The 23,238-nt window shown below is 42.7% G+C and overlaps 1 protein-coding gene and 1 non-coding gene across 2 annotated transcripts; both read left to right on the top strand.

The window, feature by feature from the left end:
- Positions 1–12,769: 12,769 nt before the first annotated feature.
- On the top strand, positions 12,770–14,452 carry LOC131245801 (uncharacterized). Its single transcript, XM_058245508.1, has one exon. It carries the CDS (start codon positions 12,980–12,982, stop codon positions 14,180–14,182), a length of 1,203 nt encoding a protein of 400 aa, XP_058101491.1. The 5' UTR covers positions 12,770–12,979; the 3' UTR covers positions 14,183–14,452.
- A 288-nt stretch (positions 14,453–14,740) lies between these two features.
- On the top strand, positions 14,741–14,840 carry LOC131223561 (small nucleolar RNA Z122). The gene has a single exon (XR_009160538.1). It is a non-coding gene; the product is annotated as a small nucleolar RNA Z122 (small nucleolar RNA).
- Positions 14,841–23,238: the final 8,398 nt, after the last annotated feature.

Raw genomic sequence — 23,238 nt, 5'->3', positions numbered from 1 at the left:
ATTCCCTCTCTCTCTCTTTCCCATTCTCTAAGCAAGAATCGTCCAAGCCTCCCCATGAGAAGCCATGTGTGGCCCACTTCCCACCCCCTATCTCCACCATCCTAAGAACATCTCGACCGTTGAAATCGTCCCCTTGGAGCTCTAGATTATGTTGGCGGAAGGGGGAGATCAAGATCAAGGTGGGTGCTCCTTTCTTTCTCCTTCTCATTTTTTCGTGTCGTGTGTTGCCCACTTGGATGGACCCCACCCTGAGGTATGTTTTATCCAAACCGTCCAAGTCATGTGGACCCTAACTTATAGTGGTGGAAACACACAAATATCAGATTGATTTAAGTACGGTGGGCCACGTTCATGTGGGACCCACCCTGATGACACGTGGGCCACCTACACGTGGGACCCACCATGATGAGTGTGTTATATCCATGTTGTCCAACGTCCAGGGGACGCTGGATAGGGAGTGGCTAACGTGGAGTGCGTGTACTAACATGGTGGTGTACTAACAAGCTAAAAACAAAAAGAGGAAGAAGAATAGTGCTTTGGGGTGGGCCACTCATGCAGGCCCCACCTTGATGTATGTATAAAATCCACGCCGTCCATTTCACTTCTCAGTCCATTTTAGGCGTTGAGTCAAAAGATGAGGCTGATCTAACAATCAAGCGGGCCATACCATAGGAAATAGCGGTATTACCATTGAAACCCACTTTGATCCTCCTATTCGCCAAAAACACCTTGCATATTGGTATCATTTGGTCAATCATGGGCTGTAGAATCCAATGAATGGGTCGGATCGATCTGAAGTGGGCCCTACCCCAGAAAAACTATGAAATTTCTGTTTTAAAAAAATAAAAAAAAAAAATTTAGGCAGCAGCTGCTGCTGCCGCCGCTGACACCACCCAAGGACACACCAGCGTCCTGCGCTGGCGGGCGGACGAATGGGCTGGGCCGTGTGGGCCCCACCGTAATGCGTTTTGAACATCAACGCCGTGCATTGGGTGGGCCCTTGGGGCAGTGGCCCCCTGTCAAAAATCAGCCGTATACGGAACTCAGGTGGGCTATACTATCTAAAATCATTAAGACATGCCTAAAACATATAAAAATCACTCGGTGGGGCCTACCTGAAATTTGGATGCGGCTGAAACTTGGTCTGAACGCTCAGCCAAGTGGGACACACATAATGGGTGGGCTGGATTTGCGAACCACATTCGTGGGCCCCAGTTCTCCCAGGTCCACGTGACCTTTTTATAGGTTGGATGTCAAATAAACGTTCCAGTGGGCCCCTGGTCCAGACCCTATCAACAGGTTGGATGCAAATAAACATCACCGTGGCCCCCCTGGTCCACATGACCTTATAAATAGTTTGGATGGCATGAATATCACAGTGGGCCCTACCCAAGGTCCACGTGACCTTATGAATAGATTGGATTGCAATAAATATTATAGTGGGCCCTACCTTGGTCCATGTGGTCTTATGAACAGTTGGATTGAAAATAAATATTACGTTAGGCCCTAGGTTGGGTGGAAAATAAACATTATGATGGGTCCTACTTAGAACCCACTTATGTATGTATTGTAATCCACACCCTCCATTAGTGTGGGCTCCACCATGATGCATGTGTTTCATCCAACCATTTTGGAGGTAATTTAAGGCCCATTGTTGGGGCCCATCTTGATGTATTGGTGGTCCTTGTTGAGGCCCACCTTGATTTGTATAAGGCCCATATTATGAGGTCCATTGTGATGCATACAAGGCCCATGTGACTAGGACCATCTTAATGCATTTGTGGCTCGTCGTTGAGGCCCACCTTGATATATATATATATATATATATATATATATATATATATATATATATATATATATATATATATATATATCTACAAGACCCATGTATGAGGCCTATTTGATGTACTGGAGGCCCATGGGTCAAGGCCCGATGGGACGTACATAAAGCCCATTGTAGTGTGATCCCACCATGACGCGTGTGTTTCATCCAACCGTCCAACCATTTTTGGAAAGTGATTTTAAGGTTTGGGACGAAAATAAGACAGATTTATTTATCAAGTGGACCATAGTGCACGGTGGGGATTGACCGACTACCTTTAAAATCCTTGAGATCTTATGATTATATTGGATGGGAAATAAATGTCATGGCGGGCCTTGGAAATTTTAGTAGTGGAAATCATTATCACCACTTATATTTGAGTGTGGCTCATTTGATATACATGTGGCCCATGTGGTGTGGCCCACTTACCATATTTATGGCCTATTGTGAAGGCTCACCTTGTTATATATGAGGTCCCTGTGATGCAGCCCATTAGATGTATTTGGGGCCCATGGGTCGAGGCCTAATATGATGTATACAAGGCCCATTTCAATGTGTGATTCCGCCATGATAAATGTATTGTATATCCGCACCATTTAGCCCGCTGGATGGTGGGATTCCCCCTCGATGTATGTATTTTATATCCACACTGTCTACCCGTCTTGATGGCGCAGGGCCCGCTTGCTGCATGTGCTGGGCCCGCCTACACTGTACAAGCCCACCCTGCTATGTGTACTTCACCTATACCGTCCACTTGTGCGGCCTGCCTAGATGTACGTATTTTGTATCCACACTGTCCATAATGTTGGGATAGTGCTGGACAATGTTTGGTTAGCGCCGATTTACATGGATATGTTTGGACAGTGTTGATCATCATACGTAGGCCATGGGTGTAATAATACACATGTTATACCTACAACTATTGAAATGATTTTTGGTGTGGCCCATATAATGAGGTCCACCTTGGTGTATTAGTGCGGCCCATTGTGACGTATGTAGCCCATTATGATGTGTTTAACCCATGTGCGGGCCATCTGTTTATCTTGTTAGGTCCATGAGACGTGGCCCACTGTGCTATATCCAAGGTTAATGGGCGAGGCCCATTAGTGTAGCACATATGATGCAACCCACTTGATGTGTATGAGGCCCATTGATGTGGCCCACTTATTGTGTTTGAGGTCCACGGGTTGCGGCCCATTATGATGTAATGGGGCCCATGGGTCATGGCCCATTGAGATGTATACTCGGCCCTTATGTTGTGGCCTATTGAGATGTGTTTCTGACCCATTTAGTGAGGCCATTGTGATATATTCCTGCTCATATGATGAGGACCATTGAGATGTATTTCCGACTCATGTGAGGCAACCCATAGCGATGTGCATTAGGCCCATGTGATGCGATCCGCTTGATTTATGAGACCATTGTGTGAGGCCATGGGCCCACTATATGTTTGGCCTTATGTAGGTCACTCGTTGGGAGCAATGTTGGTTAGATGTCCACATTGTTGGGCAATGACGGTTAGATGTCCACATTGTGACCTTCCCTTAGGCCTTGATTGGCCGATTACCGATTATCGATCGAGGCCGATCACCGATTCTTATTTGTTGTGGCCGATTGTCGATAGTCGATCAATCCCAATTGTCGTGACCAATTGCCGATTCTGATCGACGTGACCAATTGCCAATTTCGATTGAAGTGACCAATTTACCGATTCTGATTATCGATCGATCCTGATTGTCGTGGCCGATTGTCGATTCCGATTAACGTGACCGATTTGCCGAATCTAATTATCGATCAATGCCGATTATCGTGACCGATTAGCCGATTTCGATTATCCATCGATTCCAATTGTTGAGGCCTAATGTGATGTATATGCGGTCAGTATTTGACGCCCGTTATGAAGTGTATTCAACCCGTGTCTAACGGCCCAATATGATGTATATGAGGCCTATGTGATGAGGCCCATTGGGATGCATTTGATGGTTAGGCGATGGAGTCCATTGTGATGTATGTTAGACCCATGTGAAAGGTCCATCGTGGTGTGTACTACGCTATTGAGAGGGACCTATGGTGATGTATATTTGGCCCTTGTGTGAGGCCATGGGTCCACCATTCCTTGGGGGACAATGTTAGTTAAATGTTCACATTGTTGTGATTGATTGTCGATGCCGGATATTGATACTTATTATGAGTATGTGACAGCATAACATCATGATACATGCCCATACACATCATCTGCATGTTTGTTATGAGATGTGGTTGATCATTGCATACGTCATTGAGCATGTTGTTATGAGACTCCCTAATAGGCGGAGGTTATCTCACTTGAGCACGCGATATGCGCAGGATTGATGCATGACTAGATTGTATGACTCATGTATCTCACATTATGATTACTGTATGCCCTAGCGACATTAAGGTCGTAGCCTCCACAGGCTTATCATGGATGGCCAAATGGGACACCGAAAATATTTGGTTCTAGCATATGGGCGCCATAAATGTCTCTGGGTGAAAATTCTTAAACTTCCGTGGCCAGGAGACGCCCCAATGTCGAGACCGAGTGGATATATGAGCTCATGAGGGCCGTATACCAGTAGGCCGCGTCTCCCACTGTGTCGTGGTCAGTTAGGAAGGGGTGTGACCTTACTCGCCTAAGTGAGGGGGCAATGTCTAGGTTAAGTTTAACTAGCTTGAGGAATGGGTCCGCTATTGACGAGCTGGGCCTGATATTGGCAGGTGGATAGTAAGGTCTCTTCCACTTACTCAGTTGTGCGCTCGGATAGGAGCGGCGAGCTGGCATAGAGTGTAATAGACCCCGATGATGATCCCAGGGAGGAACCGTACTAATTTGTGGACTTATTGAGTAGGACTTGCATACTTATACATTCATTTCATTCACTATCCACTTGGGCTGGTGGTGCACAACTAATTGTTGTGTACCTTCGCATGGCCAGGATTTCGGGTAGGCGCGCGACTAACCTGAGATCAGGAGTTTACCACATTGAGTCTGACTATCCAAATTTAGGTATGGGATTGGTTTGGATAGAAGTCCCTTGTGGTGGACCCCGTAGCCTGCGATACTACGTACTATTATCCCGACTCCATACTCCAGCATGGTCATTCTATTCGCACCGCATATTATATTGTATCTGCAGTACTTAGCATTTTGGGTTACCTGTGTTTCTGCATTTATATGGTCTAGGTACGGCTGATGCTATACGTGAACTCATCAGGAATTGTAGATTGTGTTGTATCATCGGCATCTGATATTTGGCTCCTCATTTGTATAGCTGACCTGTATTGTATACATTGATATGGTTTGACTCATGGACTATTCAGTATTTCCGCTTACTCCGTTATCGTATGATTCATGATCATAGTATTTCCGTTTACTCTGATAATTCCTGCTCTTGTCAGTATTTCTGCTTACTTAGATAATTCATGATCTTGTCAGTATTTCTACTTATTCCAATATTGTACGATTTACGGATAACCAACATTTTCGGTTTGTATGATGATGGCATTGTATTGAATACTTGACACTTACCTTGTACACACACTTACACCACCCTCTAAGCTTTCTATAAGCTTATGCACGATGGATGCGTGTAGGTAATGTTAGGTCGCAGCAATGTTGAGCTTGGAGCGTGCGGCGGCCTTCTGGAGCTTTTTTTTTATGTATTTCCTTCCAGCATTGTACTCAACTGATTATATTAGTGGATATGTGATGATGATGTTGCCTTTGTGAATTGGGTAATCTTGTGGTTATGCTTATTGTGAGGTAAATGTACAAAAAAAAAATCCTCCTTGTGGGATCCCAGGATCAGAAGTCTGGCGTATGGACGCTGGGAGCCAAGAATGGGGTATTACGGAGGCTGTCGGCACCAGATTCGGCGATCAAGATTCCTGTGAATCCGATTTCTGGGTTTGGGGCGTGACACATAGTATACTATATATGGTACAGCGTCCAGGCCAATGGTGCTCTAAATCTGGATGGACGATGTGGATTATCCACAGATACATCACAAAAGTCCACCATCCAGTCGTCTGGACGGTGGGATAAAATACATACATCATGGTATGGCCCACATGGTCTGCATGGCCTGGATTTCAGGCACGTGCACTACGTGTGGGACCCATCTGGATTCCAGATCAGCCGCACCCTCTCTGCATTGTAATCCAACGCCCTTAACAGAGGGTTGGACGATATGGGAAAAACACCTACACCAGTGGGTCCGATGCAGGGCCCACATAACATTTTCCTACCATCTAAACCGTTGATAAGGTCACACAAACCCTGGATGAAGTGGAAAACAAATTTCATAATGATCCAAAACTTCTAAGACACCCAGAAGGGGTTTCAATGGCAGATGTTCAATCCACTGTTTCCTGTGATGTGGGCCACTTGAGTCACTTATATGGCTAATTTTTGGGTGGCTTGTAGCCAGGACGAAGGCCCACTAAATGCACGGTGTGGATGGTAACACACATCATGGTGGGGCCCACGGCTGGGACCGTGGGTCCCTGCCTTCACCGTCTATGGCTGTAGGATGCCGTGCGTCCTCATGTGTCAGGGCCGGTAGCGCCTGCTGCCTAATGTAGTGTAACGCCCTGAAATTCGGGGGTCGAGCATAACTCAGCTCCCGAGTTTCAGAACATCACTTATGCAACATATTTGATGATGGATGTATGTTGTCTGTAAGAGTGCATAAAACATGGAATAAATTAAGCCAAACTGCAAATATAATTCAGGGATAAGTGAAGAACGCAAGCGGAAGACTTAAAGGAATATAAGTGTACATGTGCAAATCCCTGAAATACATACACATACCAGGTCATGTTACAAGTGTTACTATCAAAATTACAAGTATCAAGTTACATCATTTAATCCCAAAAGAAATCCCAGCATCCCGCGCATCAGAACAAGGCTCACTAGAACCCGTCTGAAAACTGCATGAAGGAAAATGCAGCCTCATTATCATCAAACTCCTGCTCTGCCTCAGAAGCCGCATCAACATCTGCAACTAAGACAGAGTCTGGTGGGTGTTTAAACACCGCCCCAGAACATGGGAGTGAGTGATCAACTCAGTGGAACAATAAAGCACAGGTTAACATGTTATCAATTCAATCAAGCAGTAATGATAAAGCAGAACAATCAAACATGTCCTAAGTACTCTTGTTAATGCAAGGATGTATGCAAAATGATGCGTGCCCTCGCGTGTACACCCTCAGCGTCTTCATCTTACGTTACGCATGACATCGCCTCAAAGTGCATCACATCTACAAAGCACATGCAAATGCGGTGCATGAACATGATTACCAAGTTGTTATTAATCCTTTTCATACAGTAGGATTGGGAAGCTAAGGTACCTTCCTCATATCACCATCCAAACAGTGATCCATTCTAGGGTCATCAGTCCTAGATCATCTCATACGATCATATGTTTTCAGGTCGTTGCAAAGGGCTCGTCACCAATCAATGCACGCCTATCATACCTTTGTTACTACACTAAGGCTCGTCACCTCAATGCGGTATCCAGGCATGCTCGAGGTCACTACAAAGGGCTCGTCACCAATCAATGTAGGCCGACAACACGAATATAGTGTCTCATACCACCATAATCGGCTCACGAGTTTGGTTGCTCACTGGGCACTACGGGGAGGCTCGTCACGCCAGCGTAGGCCGATAGCTTGACCACGGTGTCCCATACCACCATGTCTGGCTCATGAGTCTTAGTGGATCAAGGTACAATGGTTTACAGGATTTGCACTGGTAAGGTTGGTACCCTAGATTCATACAATAGCGTCCATACATGGTGAACATACATCGGACAATCGGGTTACTTGACGAACTCGACTAGCACGAGCGCACGTTGGGTTGAACGACATAGAGTGCGCAAACACTCCGCGTGGCCAAACCACTGCCGACAACTCTAATACGACTCGGGTTCGTCTAATTACGTCCTACGTGGCGAAAGCAGCCTCATCCACAATCTCAAAACCGATTACCGATTTCCTGGACTATTCATAGTCCTAAACACATTCCATTATGACAGATATTCATAACAACAATTTAGAATAGTAATGAAACAACAACTCAAATCATGTGGTAAGTAAGCACTTGAAGAATATCAACTCAACATGGATTTACACACAAGTAATGTTGGAAGTTAAACAACAAAGAATGTAACTTGCCTGAAGGAAATCATACACACTAATAGGAGAGTTGAGAATCGCTTCTCAATGCTCATACTAGGTTGATATATTACACTCCAGATCATTCAGACATTTCTACAAACACTTAGAGTACATAGTTCAACATACATGACGTATGTTGAAATACACGCATTTGGACAATTCCTTTTGCCAAGGAGTTGACACACATACATCTAGCATACATACACAACAAATAATCATGGCAAACACAGGTGCATATTTTGTACGTATATGGTACTTTATACATATACATAGAATACACAAATCGCAATATAACACATGCATATCAGGAACACAAGATAAACATAGCATTTGACACGTGAAATCTCATCCATAACAAGAATAAACCATTAACTGGCATTGAAAGCCTTGAAAACCATAACCTATACACTTAAAGTCCGCACCTTAAGCCAGAAATAGAACACCGAACTGATTTCAGACGATATGTCTTCGTCAACGGCGACAGGATAACCCAAGGCAAGAATAGAAATGAGCTACAACAACACATAGGCTCATCTAAGCTCTAAAACAGATTAGGGTTAGGTTAACTTACCCAAGGATGAACTCAAAATCGCGGGAATAATTATTCCAAAGTGATGGTTTAAAGGATAAAGGAGAACAGGAAAGAATCTAAGATGATTCACCAACTTCTCTCTCACTTTCTCTCTCTTTTCCCCTCTCTTTCTTAGCTAGGGTTAGGAAATTCGTATGAAAAAGAGAGCTAGGGTTTTAAGGTCTATTTATAGGCCTAACATTGATGAAAATAACCCCAGGGCCAAAGTATACTTAGGTTATAACCAAAATAGGCCTTTCTTGATCCAACGGAGCACTTTTGGTGGGCCTTTTTCCACGAGAGGTAGGACTTAAGCTCACTGACCATGGATCTTGGTCAAGCTGAGTTTTCATACCGACCGAATCTACAGATCAGCTGTGGCGGACCACACTCAATTCAACGGTCACCGAAACTCGATTAGGTCCACAAGCATAACGACATGCCTGGGCTACCTTCCCTGATCAGAGGGTGAAATTGGATCAGAATCCAACAGTCAGATTGCTTAAAATCGTCGCGGAAGCAACACGACTCAGATTTCATAAAATCTTATTTAATTTCCACCGTTCTCACACTCTTCACTCCGGACTCAATCAAATCGACCCCGAACATCATCTGGACTTGATTTTTGAGGTGATGGCTAAGTCTAACATGGTAACCAACACAGCCTAAGATCATTGCTATCGGACTTTCGACGCGCGGTCCAGGTCTGATCCAGAACTTCCAAAAATTTCCAAGGACAACTGGATTTAGCGATGAATCCCAGATTTTAGAGTAACCTAGCGCTAATGATTCTACAGGTTTTAAGTCATGCAGATCAAATTTAAAGTGATTGATGCGAATTTCATAAGCAATCGAGTTTAGCACTAATTACCCCAAATAGCTTTTAAGGAAAAATAGAGGTAGTACTCAGGTCAAGGCACAAAATTTCCCAGGTCATTACATGTAGTGTTTGTTGTTTTTTTTTTTAAACCAATATTTTTGTGGTTTTTCATAGGTGGAGCCAGCATCAAGGAAATCCGACCCTTCTATTTGATTCTACGGCCCCTGATCGACCAAATGAGACCAATATGCGATGTATTTTTAACGAATGGAAGAATCAATGTAGGTTTTAACGGTAATACCACTATTTCCTATGGTATGGCCCGCTCGATTATCGGATTGGGCCCAAATTTCTGCTCAACGCCTAAAATGGGCTAAACAATGGAATGGACGGCATGGATTGTCTACATACATCAAGGTAGGGCCTGCATGAGTGGTCCACTCAAAAACTCAAATATATATATTATTATTATTTTTTTGTTAGCTTGTTAGTACACACCCATGTCAGTACACGCACTCATGTTAGCCACCCCCATTCTCATCACGTCCAGCGTCCAGAGACGCTGGACGACACGAGTAAACAAAGGCTTTGTGGTGGGTCCCACATGGACGTGGCCCACATTTTATCATGGTGGGTCCCACATGAACGTGGCCCGCCTGATTTAAATCAATCTGATACTTGTATTATTTTTTTTAAACCACCCTAAGGTAGGGTCCACATGACTTGAACGGTTTGGATAAGACATACATCAAGGTGGGGTCCATCCGAGTGGGCCACACATCACACAAAAATGAGAAAGAGGAAGAGAGAGAGAGAGAGAGAGAGAGAGAGAGAGAAGCACCCACCTCTAGATCAACTCCTTCTGCCTATGCAATCTAGAGATCCAAGGGGACAATTTTGACGGTTGAGATGATGATCTAAGGGTTGGATTGGATGATAGGAAGTGGGCCATACAAGCTCTCCCATGGAAGCTTGCTTGGACGTGGGATGCTTGCTTGGAAAATAAGAGAGATGAGAGAGAGGGGTGTAAGAGAGAGAGATGGGTGTGATGAGTGTGATGTGTACTAGTGTAAGAGAGAGTTGACTTTAGGGGAGGGGTGGTTGTACTTGGGGATGGGTGAGTGATGGAGTGTGATGTGTACTTTTATTGATGGGATTGATGTGATGGATTCTCGGGATTGCAACGCGCGGCGTTTTCCTCGAACTGAACGCGGGCCCACTTATCCTGGCAGGGGTATCGCCTCAGCGAGCGAGATGCAGCGTCGGAACCGCGGCGACGGCGCGGTCACAAGGATATAGGTCTCGGGTCGAGCCGACTCTAGAAAATGGGATACGACTCAAGGTCGCACACAACTGCCGATTACAGATCGCGAGTCGCCAAAATTCGACCGGGAGGACCGCGAAAGCCAACGGAACAATACTGGCTGGGATACGGGCCTTACACCAACTATTTGAAATTTGTCGGGAATTACATTTCAAAAATTGGTCCATACAAACCCTGTTATTACTGATTTAAATATGTGGGCCCCACCATGATACATGTGAGTTATCCACACCATCCATCCTTTTAAGGCAAAAGCCTAAAAACGAGGAAAATCAAAAGCTCAAGTGGACCACACCTTAGGAAACAATGATCATTAAGACGTCAATGGTTGAAAGTTGTTTTCTCCCTGGGACCCACATTGATGTTTATTTGTCATTCAACCTGTTCATAAGGTCACACACTCATAGATAAAGTGGAAACAAAAAATCAATTTGATCCAAAACTTTTGGGGTCCTCAAGAAGCTTTCAATGGTAGGAGTTCAATTCCCATTGTTTCCAGTGGTGTGGTCAACTTTTAATTATCACACTTTGAAATCAGCTTTCAATATGGATGGACGACGTGGATGTAGTCACAAATGTCATGGTGGCCCGGTCCAACCACATTGGCGGGTGCCCACATTAGGTACTACCCCAGCCTGTTCGGAGCTCGCAGAGGCTCCGAGGGACACTGAGGGGCCACCATGATGTATAAACTTTATCCACATTGTCCATTCATTTTTTAATATAATTTTAAAATATTACACAAAAAATAATGAATATTCAAGTCCCTAACCGACCACACACTTAGTATTAAATTTCTATCATTGAAAGATTCTTAGGAAGGTGATATTTGTTTCCTCACTTCATCTGGGTGTATATAACCATATAAATAAGAGTTCGATGGAAAATAAATGACAAAGTAGGCCTTAAGAAAGTTTCAATGGTGAGCATCCTTAGCACAGTTGCTTCCTATAGTATGGCTTACGTTGAGACTTGGATATGCCTTATTTTTGTTTCAATACTATAAAATGATAAGAAAATAGAGATGGACGGTGTGGATAAGAGTCACGCGTAATAGTGGCTCCTCAATGGTCCTCGAGGACGTGGATTGCGTACTATCCCTGCCCGTCCATAGCTGTCAACGGGCAATTCTATGGGCGGGCCCACCATGATGTACCTGCGAATCCAAATCGCCTATCCCTTTCCTAATTATTTTAAGGCATCATTAACAAAAATGAGGCAGTCCCAACATTCAAATCGACCACACTAAAGATTACTCTTGCCTTTAATGTAACTGACATTTAATACTCCATGCATTTTAAGGCTACGAGGCTTATTATTTGGTGTGGTCCGCTTGATCGTTAGATCTACTTCATTTTTGTTTTGATGTCTTAAAATAATCTGATAAAAGAAATAAACGGTTTAGATGTACCGATACATCACAGTAGACCCGCCCACAGAACTGCCCGTTCGGAACTAGGGACGGGCGGGGTTCGTCCGCAATCCGCGTCCGGTCCTCGAAGCCTCCGCCTGTCTCGAGCTCCAACAGGCGGAGGTAGTACGTAATCCGCGCCCCATTGGTGGAAGCTTCGTGGCAGCCGCTGCCACGTTGCATCCACGTGGCTCTTCTGCACTCCTAAAAATCCACGAGGAAGGATTTTATCCGATAACGAGCTTAAATATCGTACCGAATTTCATGTAGCGATGTATCTCAAGTCAGGACGGTCCAAAGACCAACTGCTAAGGCTTAGGAACGGAAATGCACACCCGAAAACTGATTGGACTGGTTGATTGGTGGACACCTAATTGGCTCGAAAATCATGAAGCAATAAACGGTTCGAAATTGACAGATAGACGGTCGTTAATCAGGACCGAAATTACCTAATCAATCTTTTCTTTATTGAGTATCTGATCGATCTATGCTAGGTCCCACTATGGAACAGTTCGAATCTGAGATTAATGCCACGTGTACGGCAGATACTCTCACTTGTACAGTATAGAGCTGCCAGATTGCGCTATGCAAAACCCTAATCCTGCCGTAACAGGTTGAATGAAATCCTTTATATAATACCGCTTCAGAAAACCCTGGAACAGCAACTGAAAGAGGAGCAAATCTCCCTCTCGCTCTCTCTGTGCCCGGCGCGATCTTGCCGTATTTCTTTTTTGCGGCGATGTGATACTGCTAGAAATCCGGTTTTCCGGCCTATTTTCTTCCCGTTATCGTTTCCGATCCAAAGAGTGGCGCACATCTTTGGTCGGATTCCGATGGCATCCGCCTGTGTGAAAAACATCGGAATGTCGCCGGATGGTTTCCCGGCCTACCCTTCCTACGGCTGGCTCAGTCCTCGAATCTCCTTGAGTCGCGATCTCGTCGATGACGGGTCGAAGATTGCCGCAGAAAAGCCTCCATCTCCATCTAGATCGTCGGTAAATCCGCAGGAAAAGCCAGATATCCAGCCTTCTGGCAAGGATCTGGTCGATTTCGAGTTCCGGCTCGACGTTCCTGTGACAATGCTTCCCGCCGACGAGCTCTTCTTCGACGGAAAGCTCGTCCCGTTGCAGCTCGCGTCCGTCCGCCTTGCCGCCGATTCCGCGCCGTCCGATGACGTCCGATCGCCGGAAAGTACGGTATCTGGACGTAGGGCCGGGATCTCACGGACCGATCCGTACGTTTTTTCTCCGAAGGCGCCTAGGTGCTCGAGTCGATGGAAAGAGCTCCTCGGCTTGAAGAAGCTCCAAACCCCTGACGCTAACCCTAACCCTAATAAGCCAGATCTCCAGAAATCGGCTTCGGTTCCGTCGAGAAACCCTAATCCGAAGCCAGATCTCAAGAAATCCGCCTCCATGCCGTCCAAAAACTCTAACACTAGATCCTTAAAGCATTTTCTTCACAGAAGCTCGAAATGTCCTCCGATCGATTCAAATCTTACCGTTCCTTTGTTGCGGGATTCCGACTCGTCAACGGAGTCCGTCTCAATTTCATCCCGCCTTTCGCTTTCTCTTTCATCATCTGTCGCTGACCAGGACGATCTTCCCCGCCTCTCCCTTCACTCCGACAAATCCAACCCCAAGAATCATCCTAAAGTCAGGGTTTCGAGGCAAAGGGCTGTGTCCGATCACACGGCGAGGATCGGACGGAGCCCGTTGCGTCGACCCCGAGACTCCAACGTGGCCCCTGTCCGAGGCGTCTCTGTCGACAGCCCTCGGATGAACTCTTCGGGGAAGATTGTGTTCCAGAGCTTGGAGAGGAGCTCGAGCAGCCCAGGTAGCTTCAATGGGGGCTCGAGGAATACAAAGCATAGGGGGATAGAGAGATCATATTCTTCGAATGTGAGGGTCGTCACGCCGGTTCTGAACGTCCCCGTCTGTTCGCTCAGGGGATCGGCGTTCGGACTAGGGCAGTTGTTTTCACCACAGAAGAGAGACGGCGCGAGAAGCCATGGTAAAACGAGGAACGATCGGATTTGATTGACGGTCTTGATGACCATAACGATCGAGCTGGTAACATTTCTTTTAACTGTTCTTTTCTCATTGTTGGTTTTTTTTTTAAATTTTCTGCGTACATTGTAGTTGTATATATGCGGCCTTGTTTTTGCTGATCTAGGTTTTTTCCCGATCGAAATGGAAATTGGGGGTGTCTTGGTGTAATGATCGTGTTTTGTTTTGGTTTTTTTGCTGGCATATGGTTTTGTTTTTCTTAGAAATGATGAGGGAAATGAAATGAGCCAGTTTCATGCATGTTCTGCTCTGTTGAATAGTTCTGTATCTCATTGGAGCATTTTAGTATTTTACTTGTGGATTTTGCTAAGTCGTGCTTGTGGTATACTCGGTGGTGATTAGAGTGGCAATACCTCACCTGCGCATCTCTCTTCCTCCTGGCTAAGATGCGCCGATGACTTGTTTGCTGTTGATTGCTTTTGGCGTTTTCCCCCTTTTTTTCTTTTGGTGTGTGTGTGCGTGTGTGTGTGTCTGTGTGTGTGTGTGTATATATATATATATAACTAGCGCCCGTTTTTTAGATCTGAGTTTAGGAAATGATGCGATACATAATCGTTTGTCAGAGGCACATGGTGTTCTTACACCTGTGCTGTGCTGAATAATGTTTGCACGTCAGTCTGATCCTGAACTCTGTTTCTTCAAACTCTATGGCGCATGTTAGATTATAGCCGGGTCTTACACTAAGAGGCGCCGTGAGTTCGATATTGTGCCCATAACAAGGGTGCGAATTGCGTGGTTGTGTAGTACACAACCGGCGCTCCGCGCTCTTCCTCTTCATTTTTTTTTTTTTTTAAAAAATTCTCGCTTTTAGTGGGTTTGAAATAGCTGCTTTTTGGCTGGCAAGAATCTCTCTCTCTCCTCTCTCCTTTGCTTAAAAAAAAAAAAAAAAAAAAATTTTTAGTTTTGTTCATTCTTCTTTTGTTTATTAGTTGCTTCTTGGCCTTTTTAAAAGGAAGATGCTTATTGACGGTCGAGTTCTGATGAGATTCCATCTTCAGTCCTCAACATTATCATAAGCTAAAGCAATCTAAGCTGTCTTTTGTCGTATGTCTCTTATTTCTCAGTTAATGGGACGAGACAAATGACCTGGCAGCTGACAATCTTTTTTTTTTTTTTAATTCGGGAAGTGAGTGGTTGATAGGCAGATACTCAAATCTACTGCACCTCGACGTTAGCTCAAATCAAAAAAATTGTGAAAACTGGGTTCGGTAGGATAACCTAGAATCAGATCGATTGCGACATTTGGAACTCTGATAAATGCGCATTGAATTCTGACTCTGTGATATTTTTCACTTGGAGGCTTGCTTTCTGGTAGACAGTTTAGTGGATCCGGGTATCGTTTTTTTTGCTTGTGTGACCCACCTACTGCATGATCAGAAGAACTTTATTATATATCTTGGTATTCATGCATCTAGTGTGGTCCTTTCACCATTTACCCAATTTTCATTTTACGGCGCCATGGTAGTTGTGCATGTTAAATCTCCCAGTAAAATGTATTTATTAGAGCTGTCTTATGCTAAAGCAGTTATCTTGATTCCAACTCCCACGTCCTCTACCATCTGTAAGCTCTCCGATGGCCCCTTTGAGTAGGGTAACATTTGAAGGAGGCCCATATACAAAACCCCCTTGACCTGCTGGAAATCAGAGGTTGATTGCTGAGGAGATGGGAAGTAAATGGTCAACAGCAAAGATTGGTTATTACGTGATTTTCATGTATTAGCTTTTTTAGGAGAAATTAAAAGTCTGTTTCTCCTCCAGTTAATTTCCATGCTACGTCTTATGGCGCGAATACACCCGACAATAGACAGCAAAAAACACCATGCCTATGAAAAAAAAAATAAGTGTCCCAAGGAATCCGCGTTCTCAACCGGGCGCTGTTCTCATTCGCGGCGGTAGTGTAGGATTCCATCTGTCCATGTTTGCCGAGGGTGAGTTGGTAGGCCCACCTTTTGTGTGTGCCTTGTCCCTACGCGCAAGTACTACCTGAAAACAGTTGCTGGGATTGGCTTTGACCCCAAGAAGGGCACATAGAAAAAAAAAAAAACTCTTATCTGATCAGCTGCTGGGCTCTTGCCGAACGCGTCGACAACCGATGGAAATAATGTTTCCATTTCTCAACCGATGGAGGGTCTTGCTACGGCCTACATGTAACAATCACTGCCAGTAATCCGCCCATCTGAACATATCCTTTTCATATCACAAAAGCACAGTGGCGAAGAGGAGCCATCATGCATATGATATTTTAGCCAGAAAATCCAATTTGATATCATTCTGTAATTTAAGGTGTAGTACTAAAACTCGGTGGTTTGCCTCGGAGCCAAGCTGAGTCAACTCGCCTTGAAGAGATTTCGAGCCCGAGTCTCATAGAAACTGTTTGACCGGGCTCTACTTTGTTGCCAGCTGCCTTGAAACTGGGTTGATACGACTTGTTGTCGCTACTCAACACGACTACAGTAATCGAGCCAGAGGCCCGACTTTTTATTCTATTAAAAAAAGCTTCTCCCAAGAATCTAACATGTGACTTCCACCGTCGTGATGCGAACGTGCTACAGTTCTCTATCCAATGCTACAGTCCTGTTTTTGTTATTTCAATTACTTTACGAGTTTCAAGTCAGTTATTTTCTTGGTATTTTACATCGTGGTATCTTTTTTTAATTAAATTTTCACTAAGCTACCTCATCAATCAATTTATTGTCAAACGGGGTTTGTTCGTTAGTTTTAAGTATTATTATTTTAAAAAAAATTGACAAAAAATGCTCGCCATTGTTGAGCCTTATAACCTGGATGGGATTGCATGTGGTGCACTGTGGGCCTGATGTGTGTCTTTAATCCACACTGTCCATCTAATTGGCTAGATCATTTTGAGGCATGAGCCCAAAAATAAGGCTAGATCCAAATCTCTTGTGGACCACACTGTAGGAAACAGTGGTGATGAACTCCCACCATTAAAAACATCTCGCCGGGCTGATATTTACCTTGTCCCTTTATCCTGGTCTGTGTCCTCAACAATGGTTTTTGGATGACAAATACACATTATGGTCGATATTGCAGTGAGCCACAGGAAGTTTTTATTGGTGGGCGTTCCTATTATATGGTCGCATGGTAGACCCATCGTTAGGGCCGCCTGGTGGAAGCCATGGCCGCACACTTCTTTCTTGTAGTCCAAAGCCGTGTGGGGCCTGCAGGTTGCCCTTCATCGGTTACCAAGACAAATAATACGTGAATCCAAAAATTGGGTAGACACAGGGCCAGACCATAAGAAACAGAGGGGACCGGACATCCTCCATTGGAAACTTCGCTGGGGCCACAAAAGTTTATCTGAGTGGTAATAACCTGATGAATGTTTGGATAGCATTTGTAAAAACCTTATCAACGGTTTGGATGGCCTATAAGCATCACGGTCGACTCTAGGAAGCGTTCAATGGTGGACGTTTTTCTTTTCATTGTTTAATGTGGTGGGCCCGGAGAGTTTTGGATCTGCCTGGTCTTTAGATTCTAGTCCTATTTCGGTCTTGAAAAACTGATGGAAGGAGTGGATTTGTGACAGAGGCAGCTCTGTGGGCCCCGCAACGTTTCTGGCTATCGGAACTTTGTGTTCACCGGCACCGGCAATCCGCGTCCTGCAAAGACTCCCATGTGGTGCCTTTTAACATGGATTGCATATGGTGCCCTATGGCCCCGCTATGATGTGTGTTCAATCCAAGCTGTCAATCCATTTGCCATGTCATTTTTTAGGGCATGAACTTAAAAATGAGGCAGATTAGAATCCCAGGTGGACCACACAGCCAGAAACGGTGATCATGAACGCCCACCATTAAAATTTTCTGGTGGGCTACAAAAGTTAAGCTGATGTTTGTTTTTCCCTTAATACAGGTTCTTTTCGATTGAAAATAAATATTATGGTGGGCCCGAAGAAGTTCTTAATTGTGTGTTTAATCGCTATTGTTTCCCATGGAGATTCGGATCTGCCTATTTTTCGGGCTTACGCCCTAAAATGATCTGAAAAAAATGGATGGTGGATGGGTTTGTTTATTCTTTTCTAAAATCCTCACCTCATTAAAGATATTTATTTTGACCAAAGTATCATTGTGATATTCTCAGATGCCCCCAAATATCGGAAATATTAAACAAATATCATAGCTGCTCACCCGACACTTTTTTTTAAAAAAAGTTTGTGATGCCCTTGACTGCCTTTTACACTGGCTGAACATTGTGGACCTGCTATGGTGTTTTTGAGAAATCTATATTGCTCACATGTTTTGTCAAATTATTTTATAACATGAGCTAAAAAATGAGATAGATCCAAAGCTCAAATGGGCCACACAATAAAAAACGGTGGAGATTGTATGCTAATGGTTGAAACATTTATGGGGCTGCATGAGCTTTGCATCAGGCTAATATTGTTATTCCTTCAGTACATCCCTTCAGTACATCCCCGTGGTGAGGAGTTCATGAGCATTTGGGTCACTTTATGTATAGTCTTGATTGCCTATAAACATCATATTCTCCTTTTTTTTGTCAGTCTTGATAGGAACTTAAAAAGGTTTGAATGGTAGGTAACTCCTTTCCATTATTCCCCGTCATGTGATTCACTTGAGTTGAAAATCTATCCAATTTTTTATCTCATTTCTTCATATGATCTTCCAAAATGAATGAATGGAGTGGATTTCTCACAAACATCACGGTGATCCCAACATAGCTTATGATGGTAGAATTATCCATGTTCATCTATTTTGAAAGATCATTTTATGGCTTAGCCCAAAAAATGAGGCATATTAAAGGCTCATGTGGACAATACCATAGAAAGTAGTGAGATTAAAAACCTACCATTGAAAATTTCTTGGGGTCATAGAATTTTTAGATATAACTCAATTTTTGGCCCATGATGTTAAATTAAATTCTAAATCCAATGGATGGAGTAGATTCGACACATAACCCACGGTAGGCCTCACAACCTTTATACATGACAACCTAAACTCTAACTCATGATAACCTCGACCTTTAACACATTATAACTGCGCCCACGACCCGTAACACATTATAATCATGATCTCAACCTTTATAACATGACAACCTCAACCTTAAACACATTATAATCACGACTTCAATCCTTATAATATGACAACCTTAACCCTTAATACATTATAATTGTGACTTCGACCCTCAACATATTACAATCACAATTTCGATCCTTAACACATGACAACCATGAATCATACCTTGACAACATACACCCTTAACATATGACGACCACGGCCCATACCTTGACAATATAAACTCTTAACACATGATTCACGACCCAGACCTCTAACACATGACAACCATGACTTAGACCCTTAACATGTGACAACCACACCCTTTACACAAGACAACCACAACCCAAACCCTTAACATGTGACAACCACGACCCAAACCCTTAATACACAACCTCAACCCTTAAAAATGATATATGTTCATTATATTTTAAAGTAATACATTACAAAATCTAAAAATTATCTCATTCATTGTCTTCCATATGATAACCACAACCATTATTATCCACATCAAATCCCCTATAACAATCACTTCAACAACAACCATGGCTATCCCTCTCTATCCATGACAAAAATTGCTTTTATTTATAAGAAAATGTTATTCTAAAAAAATAAAATAAAGAATTCATTTAAAATGTCTTCCCCATATCAATGGTTTTTATTTCTAATAAACGATGTTGTCACAGTAAAAAGTAACACTTTTTTTAAGACCTTAAAGTTAGTTGTGCCTATATGTTGGATAAGTTGATGGCCGTGAACATCATTGAAAAACATTTTTTTAGAGAGAGAGAGAGAGAGAGAGAGAGAGAGATCCCAAGAAAACTACCAAGAAAGAAGGGAAAAAGAAGAAGGCATGTACAAACACAAGTTATAAGGACGGACATTTTGGTCTAAACTTTTTTCAAAAACTTGCCAAATGACTTACCATACCTCAATGCAACAACCACCAAAATCCATTTATATCCGGCTACTTATTTGGAAGTCACTTGTTTTACAGTTTCACAGCAACTTGATCAATGAGGTATCTTAAAAAAAAACGGAGCCAGATTTTAGTATCATATTAATAAGGTACTATTTTCTAGAATTTCGTATTTTCGTTCTTTTTAAAATAAAAATTTACTCCCATGGTCAGAATTATCAATCAAACTGCAACTTTCAAATAATAAACAATACAATTTATACAAAATAGGATAGACGGGTGATGGTGATCCGCTCAATTTAGACTGTCCGTATTCTACGGTTATTTAATTTTGTGTGATTTTTACGTCATGGTTTGCTCCGAGTTGTATTATATTAAATTGGTTGGAAGAAGCCTTTAAAATATCCGGACCCCCAACCATAACTGTTTGGCCACACACCCGTGCCCTGCTCGACCCTACCAAGCAGGCTCTGGTATCTGTCAGGCTGTCTATTCCCGGCTCCACGTGCCTACCTTACCCTCCGCGTGATATGAACGTGTCATACTCAGCAGCAGCAACAACATATAATAATAAATTATTATTATTATTTTTTAAAAAGTTATATGGATGAGAAACTATTTTCACTTCCTGGCTAGAAATCCAAACACTAGCGTCTTGCACGTCCCTCCCAAAGTCTCCTACATTTGAGCTGGCTGTAAGAAGCAGAAACGTTGACCCATATCTCCATGCTAGAGGTGGTCCATGCCCCCTTTCATGGAATTCCATGCTTATATTTCAACACTGTCATTAAACAATCCAGTCCGTCGTCTTGACGTGCATTGCACATTTAATCAATCGTTACCATTTTCCTCCTCTGTCGTTTCTTTTAGTGGTACCATAGGCATATATGATTACATTAGAACTAACAATATGGATGGCCCTAAAATTAAATTAACTTACCCTTCTAAGTTTGCATTGGGGTGTGTACTAACAAGCTAACTCAAAATAATAATAATAATAAATAAATAAATAAATAAATAAATAAAAATTGCATTGGGGATGTTGCTCCTGTGACCCAAATCTCTACGGGCCCACGTTCGCGACTCCTGGCAGTTTTGTATGCACGGCTCATAAGCTCCAAATTTACATACAGGAGTTTCGTACCACCAGTCTGTGATATAAAAAAGTTGTGGATTGCGATGTGCGTGACTTCCATTCCGTTCATCATTTGAGCCACCTCATGTTAATATGTGAGATGAGGCCGATCAATGTTTCAAGTGGGCTGCACCAAAGGGAGAAATGGGATGGGTATTGCTACCATTGAAACCTTGAGCCTACGGAAGTTTTGGACGTAGCTGATTCTTGGTTTTTCTGTCACAGTAATATTCTTCTTATGAACGCGTTAGATAGGATGTTTGCATCAAGGTGGTCCTCATTAAGGTTTCAATGATGGGTGACCCTAACCCATTGTTTCATATGGTGTGGTCCCTTGAGTTTTGGATTGGCCTGAATTGGCTCACGTAGTAACATGATATGACACAAATGATGGATGGAGTAGATGTCCACAAGCTACTTTTGCGTCCTAGAGTTGAATTGCATTCCATGGACTTTAATTCCTACATGACTTCTTTTAAGGGTCCGTTTGGATTTGTGATTTTTTTAAAAAAAAAAAATGGGAAAATGGTGTTTTAAAAAATGCCATTTTTAAGAAAAATAAAAAAAGTAAATGTTTTTCATTTCCAAAAATGTTTGAAAAGAGGAAAATTTTAGTTGAACATGCTAAAGATGAAACATGGCACATGTAATACGTGATGCATTTGCACATGTGAGGCATTGGTATGTGTGGGATATTTGAACATGGATGGCGGTTTATGCAGTGCATGTAAAGCACTTAAAGATGGCTAACAACACATGTGGTATAATAGAACATGTGGCGTGTAATTTGTTGTTCACAACCCCAAGTACAGGGTTGCAATGTAATAAAAACTCCCTTTCCAAACCGTAAAAGATACTTTGGGGAACATGGTTTATAACTAATTTGAGTCTAACTTGATTGGTCTGAGTTTTTAATCTAGCGATTTTAAAAAAAAGGATTAGAAATAATAAAGATAAAAAACTAAGGATTCGGGAATCCACCTATAGCAATCTCAATATTCAATTTCCTTGATTCAACGATAACTCAATTGGAATCGAAGTCTTATCATATCCAATTGGATGATGGAGCAGTTAAAACATAATCTAAACTTTTTATTAGTTTATTTCTCAAATATCTGTCTAATTACAATGATCGTAGGGAATTCAATCATCCACAATGCCCATAGACGATGGTGAACAACGACTTTTACAGATCACACAATTCCAAAGCCAATAAGATCATATCAAAAGCTTTCACAATATCTACTATAATTTCAGTCACAATAAATCATAGAAAACTAGAAATATATCTTTATTTAAACTAAAACTTAATGGAAGTTTAACATATACTTGAATCAAAGCAAACTAAATATCAAAATAAACTACGGGTTTCATCCCTTAGCTTTAGCTAAGAGATTAGACTGAGTAGACTAACATCCTAGAAGAAAAACAAAAAGATCTACTAAAACCGTGAAGAAATCGAATTGGAAGAACGTTATCAGCGCTCCACCTAGGCCTTCTCTCCCTTTTCAAACTGTAAAAGATACTTTGGAATGTCAAAGGGACTCCTATTTATAGTTGTGCAACTCCAACTTGCGCACCGACTTGGAGATTTCGCAAACCGACCTTAGATTTGTGCACTTCTATTACGCTTCGATTAGACCGAAGTTGTGTATAAAAAATATGTAAAGAATCTATCAAATTTAGGTCGGACTGAAGTTGGCTTTAGTCGAACCGAATTAAGGTTGAAAATCTCACTTTCTCACTGGACTATTTTGCGCAATTTCGGTTGGACCGAAATCTGTTTTAGACTCCGAATTTTAGAATATCATTTTTCTGACCAATTTTCAAGATTCCTTTTCTTCACTTCAAAGTTTTGATTATCTTCATTCCTTACTTGATTTTCTTGGATCTTTAGTATGTAAATTTTTCGTTAATGATTTCCCAATCTCCAATTCTT

This window comes from Magnolia sinica, chromosome 1 (assembly GCF_029962835.1).
Source record: "Magnolia sinica isolate HGM2019 chromosome 1, MsV1, whole genome shotgun sequence".
In the NCBI taxonomy this organism is placed as follows: Eukaryota; Viridiplantae; Streptophyta; class Magnoliopsida; order Magnoliales; family Magnoliaceae; genus Magnolia; species Magnolia sinica.
The sequence above is the reverse complement of the archived record's forward strand: the minus strand, read 5'-3'. Positions and strand labels throughout refer to the sequence as shown.

Coding starts and splice junctions, on each gene's coding strand:
- LOC131245801 (XM_058245508.1), top strand. CDS start 12,980: ATGGCATCCGCCTGTGTGAAAAACATCGGAATGTCGCCGGATGGTTTC.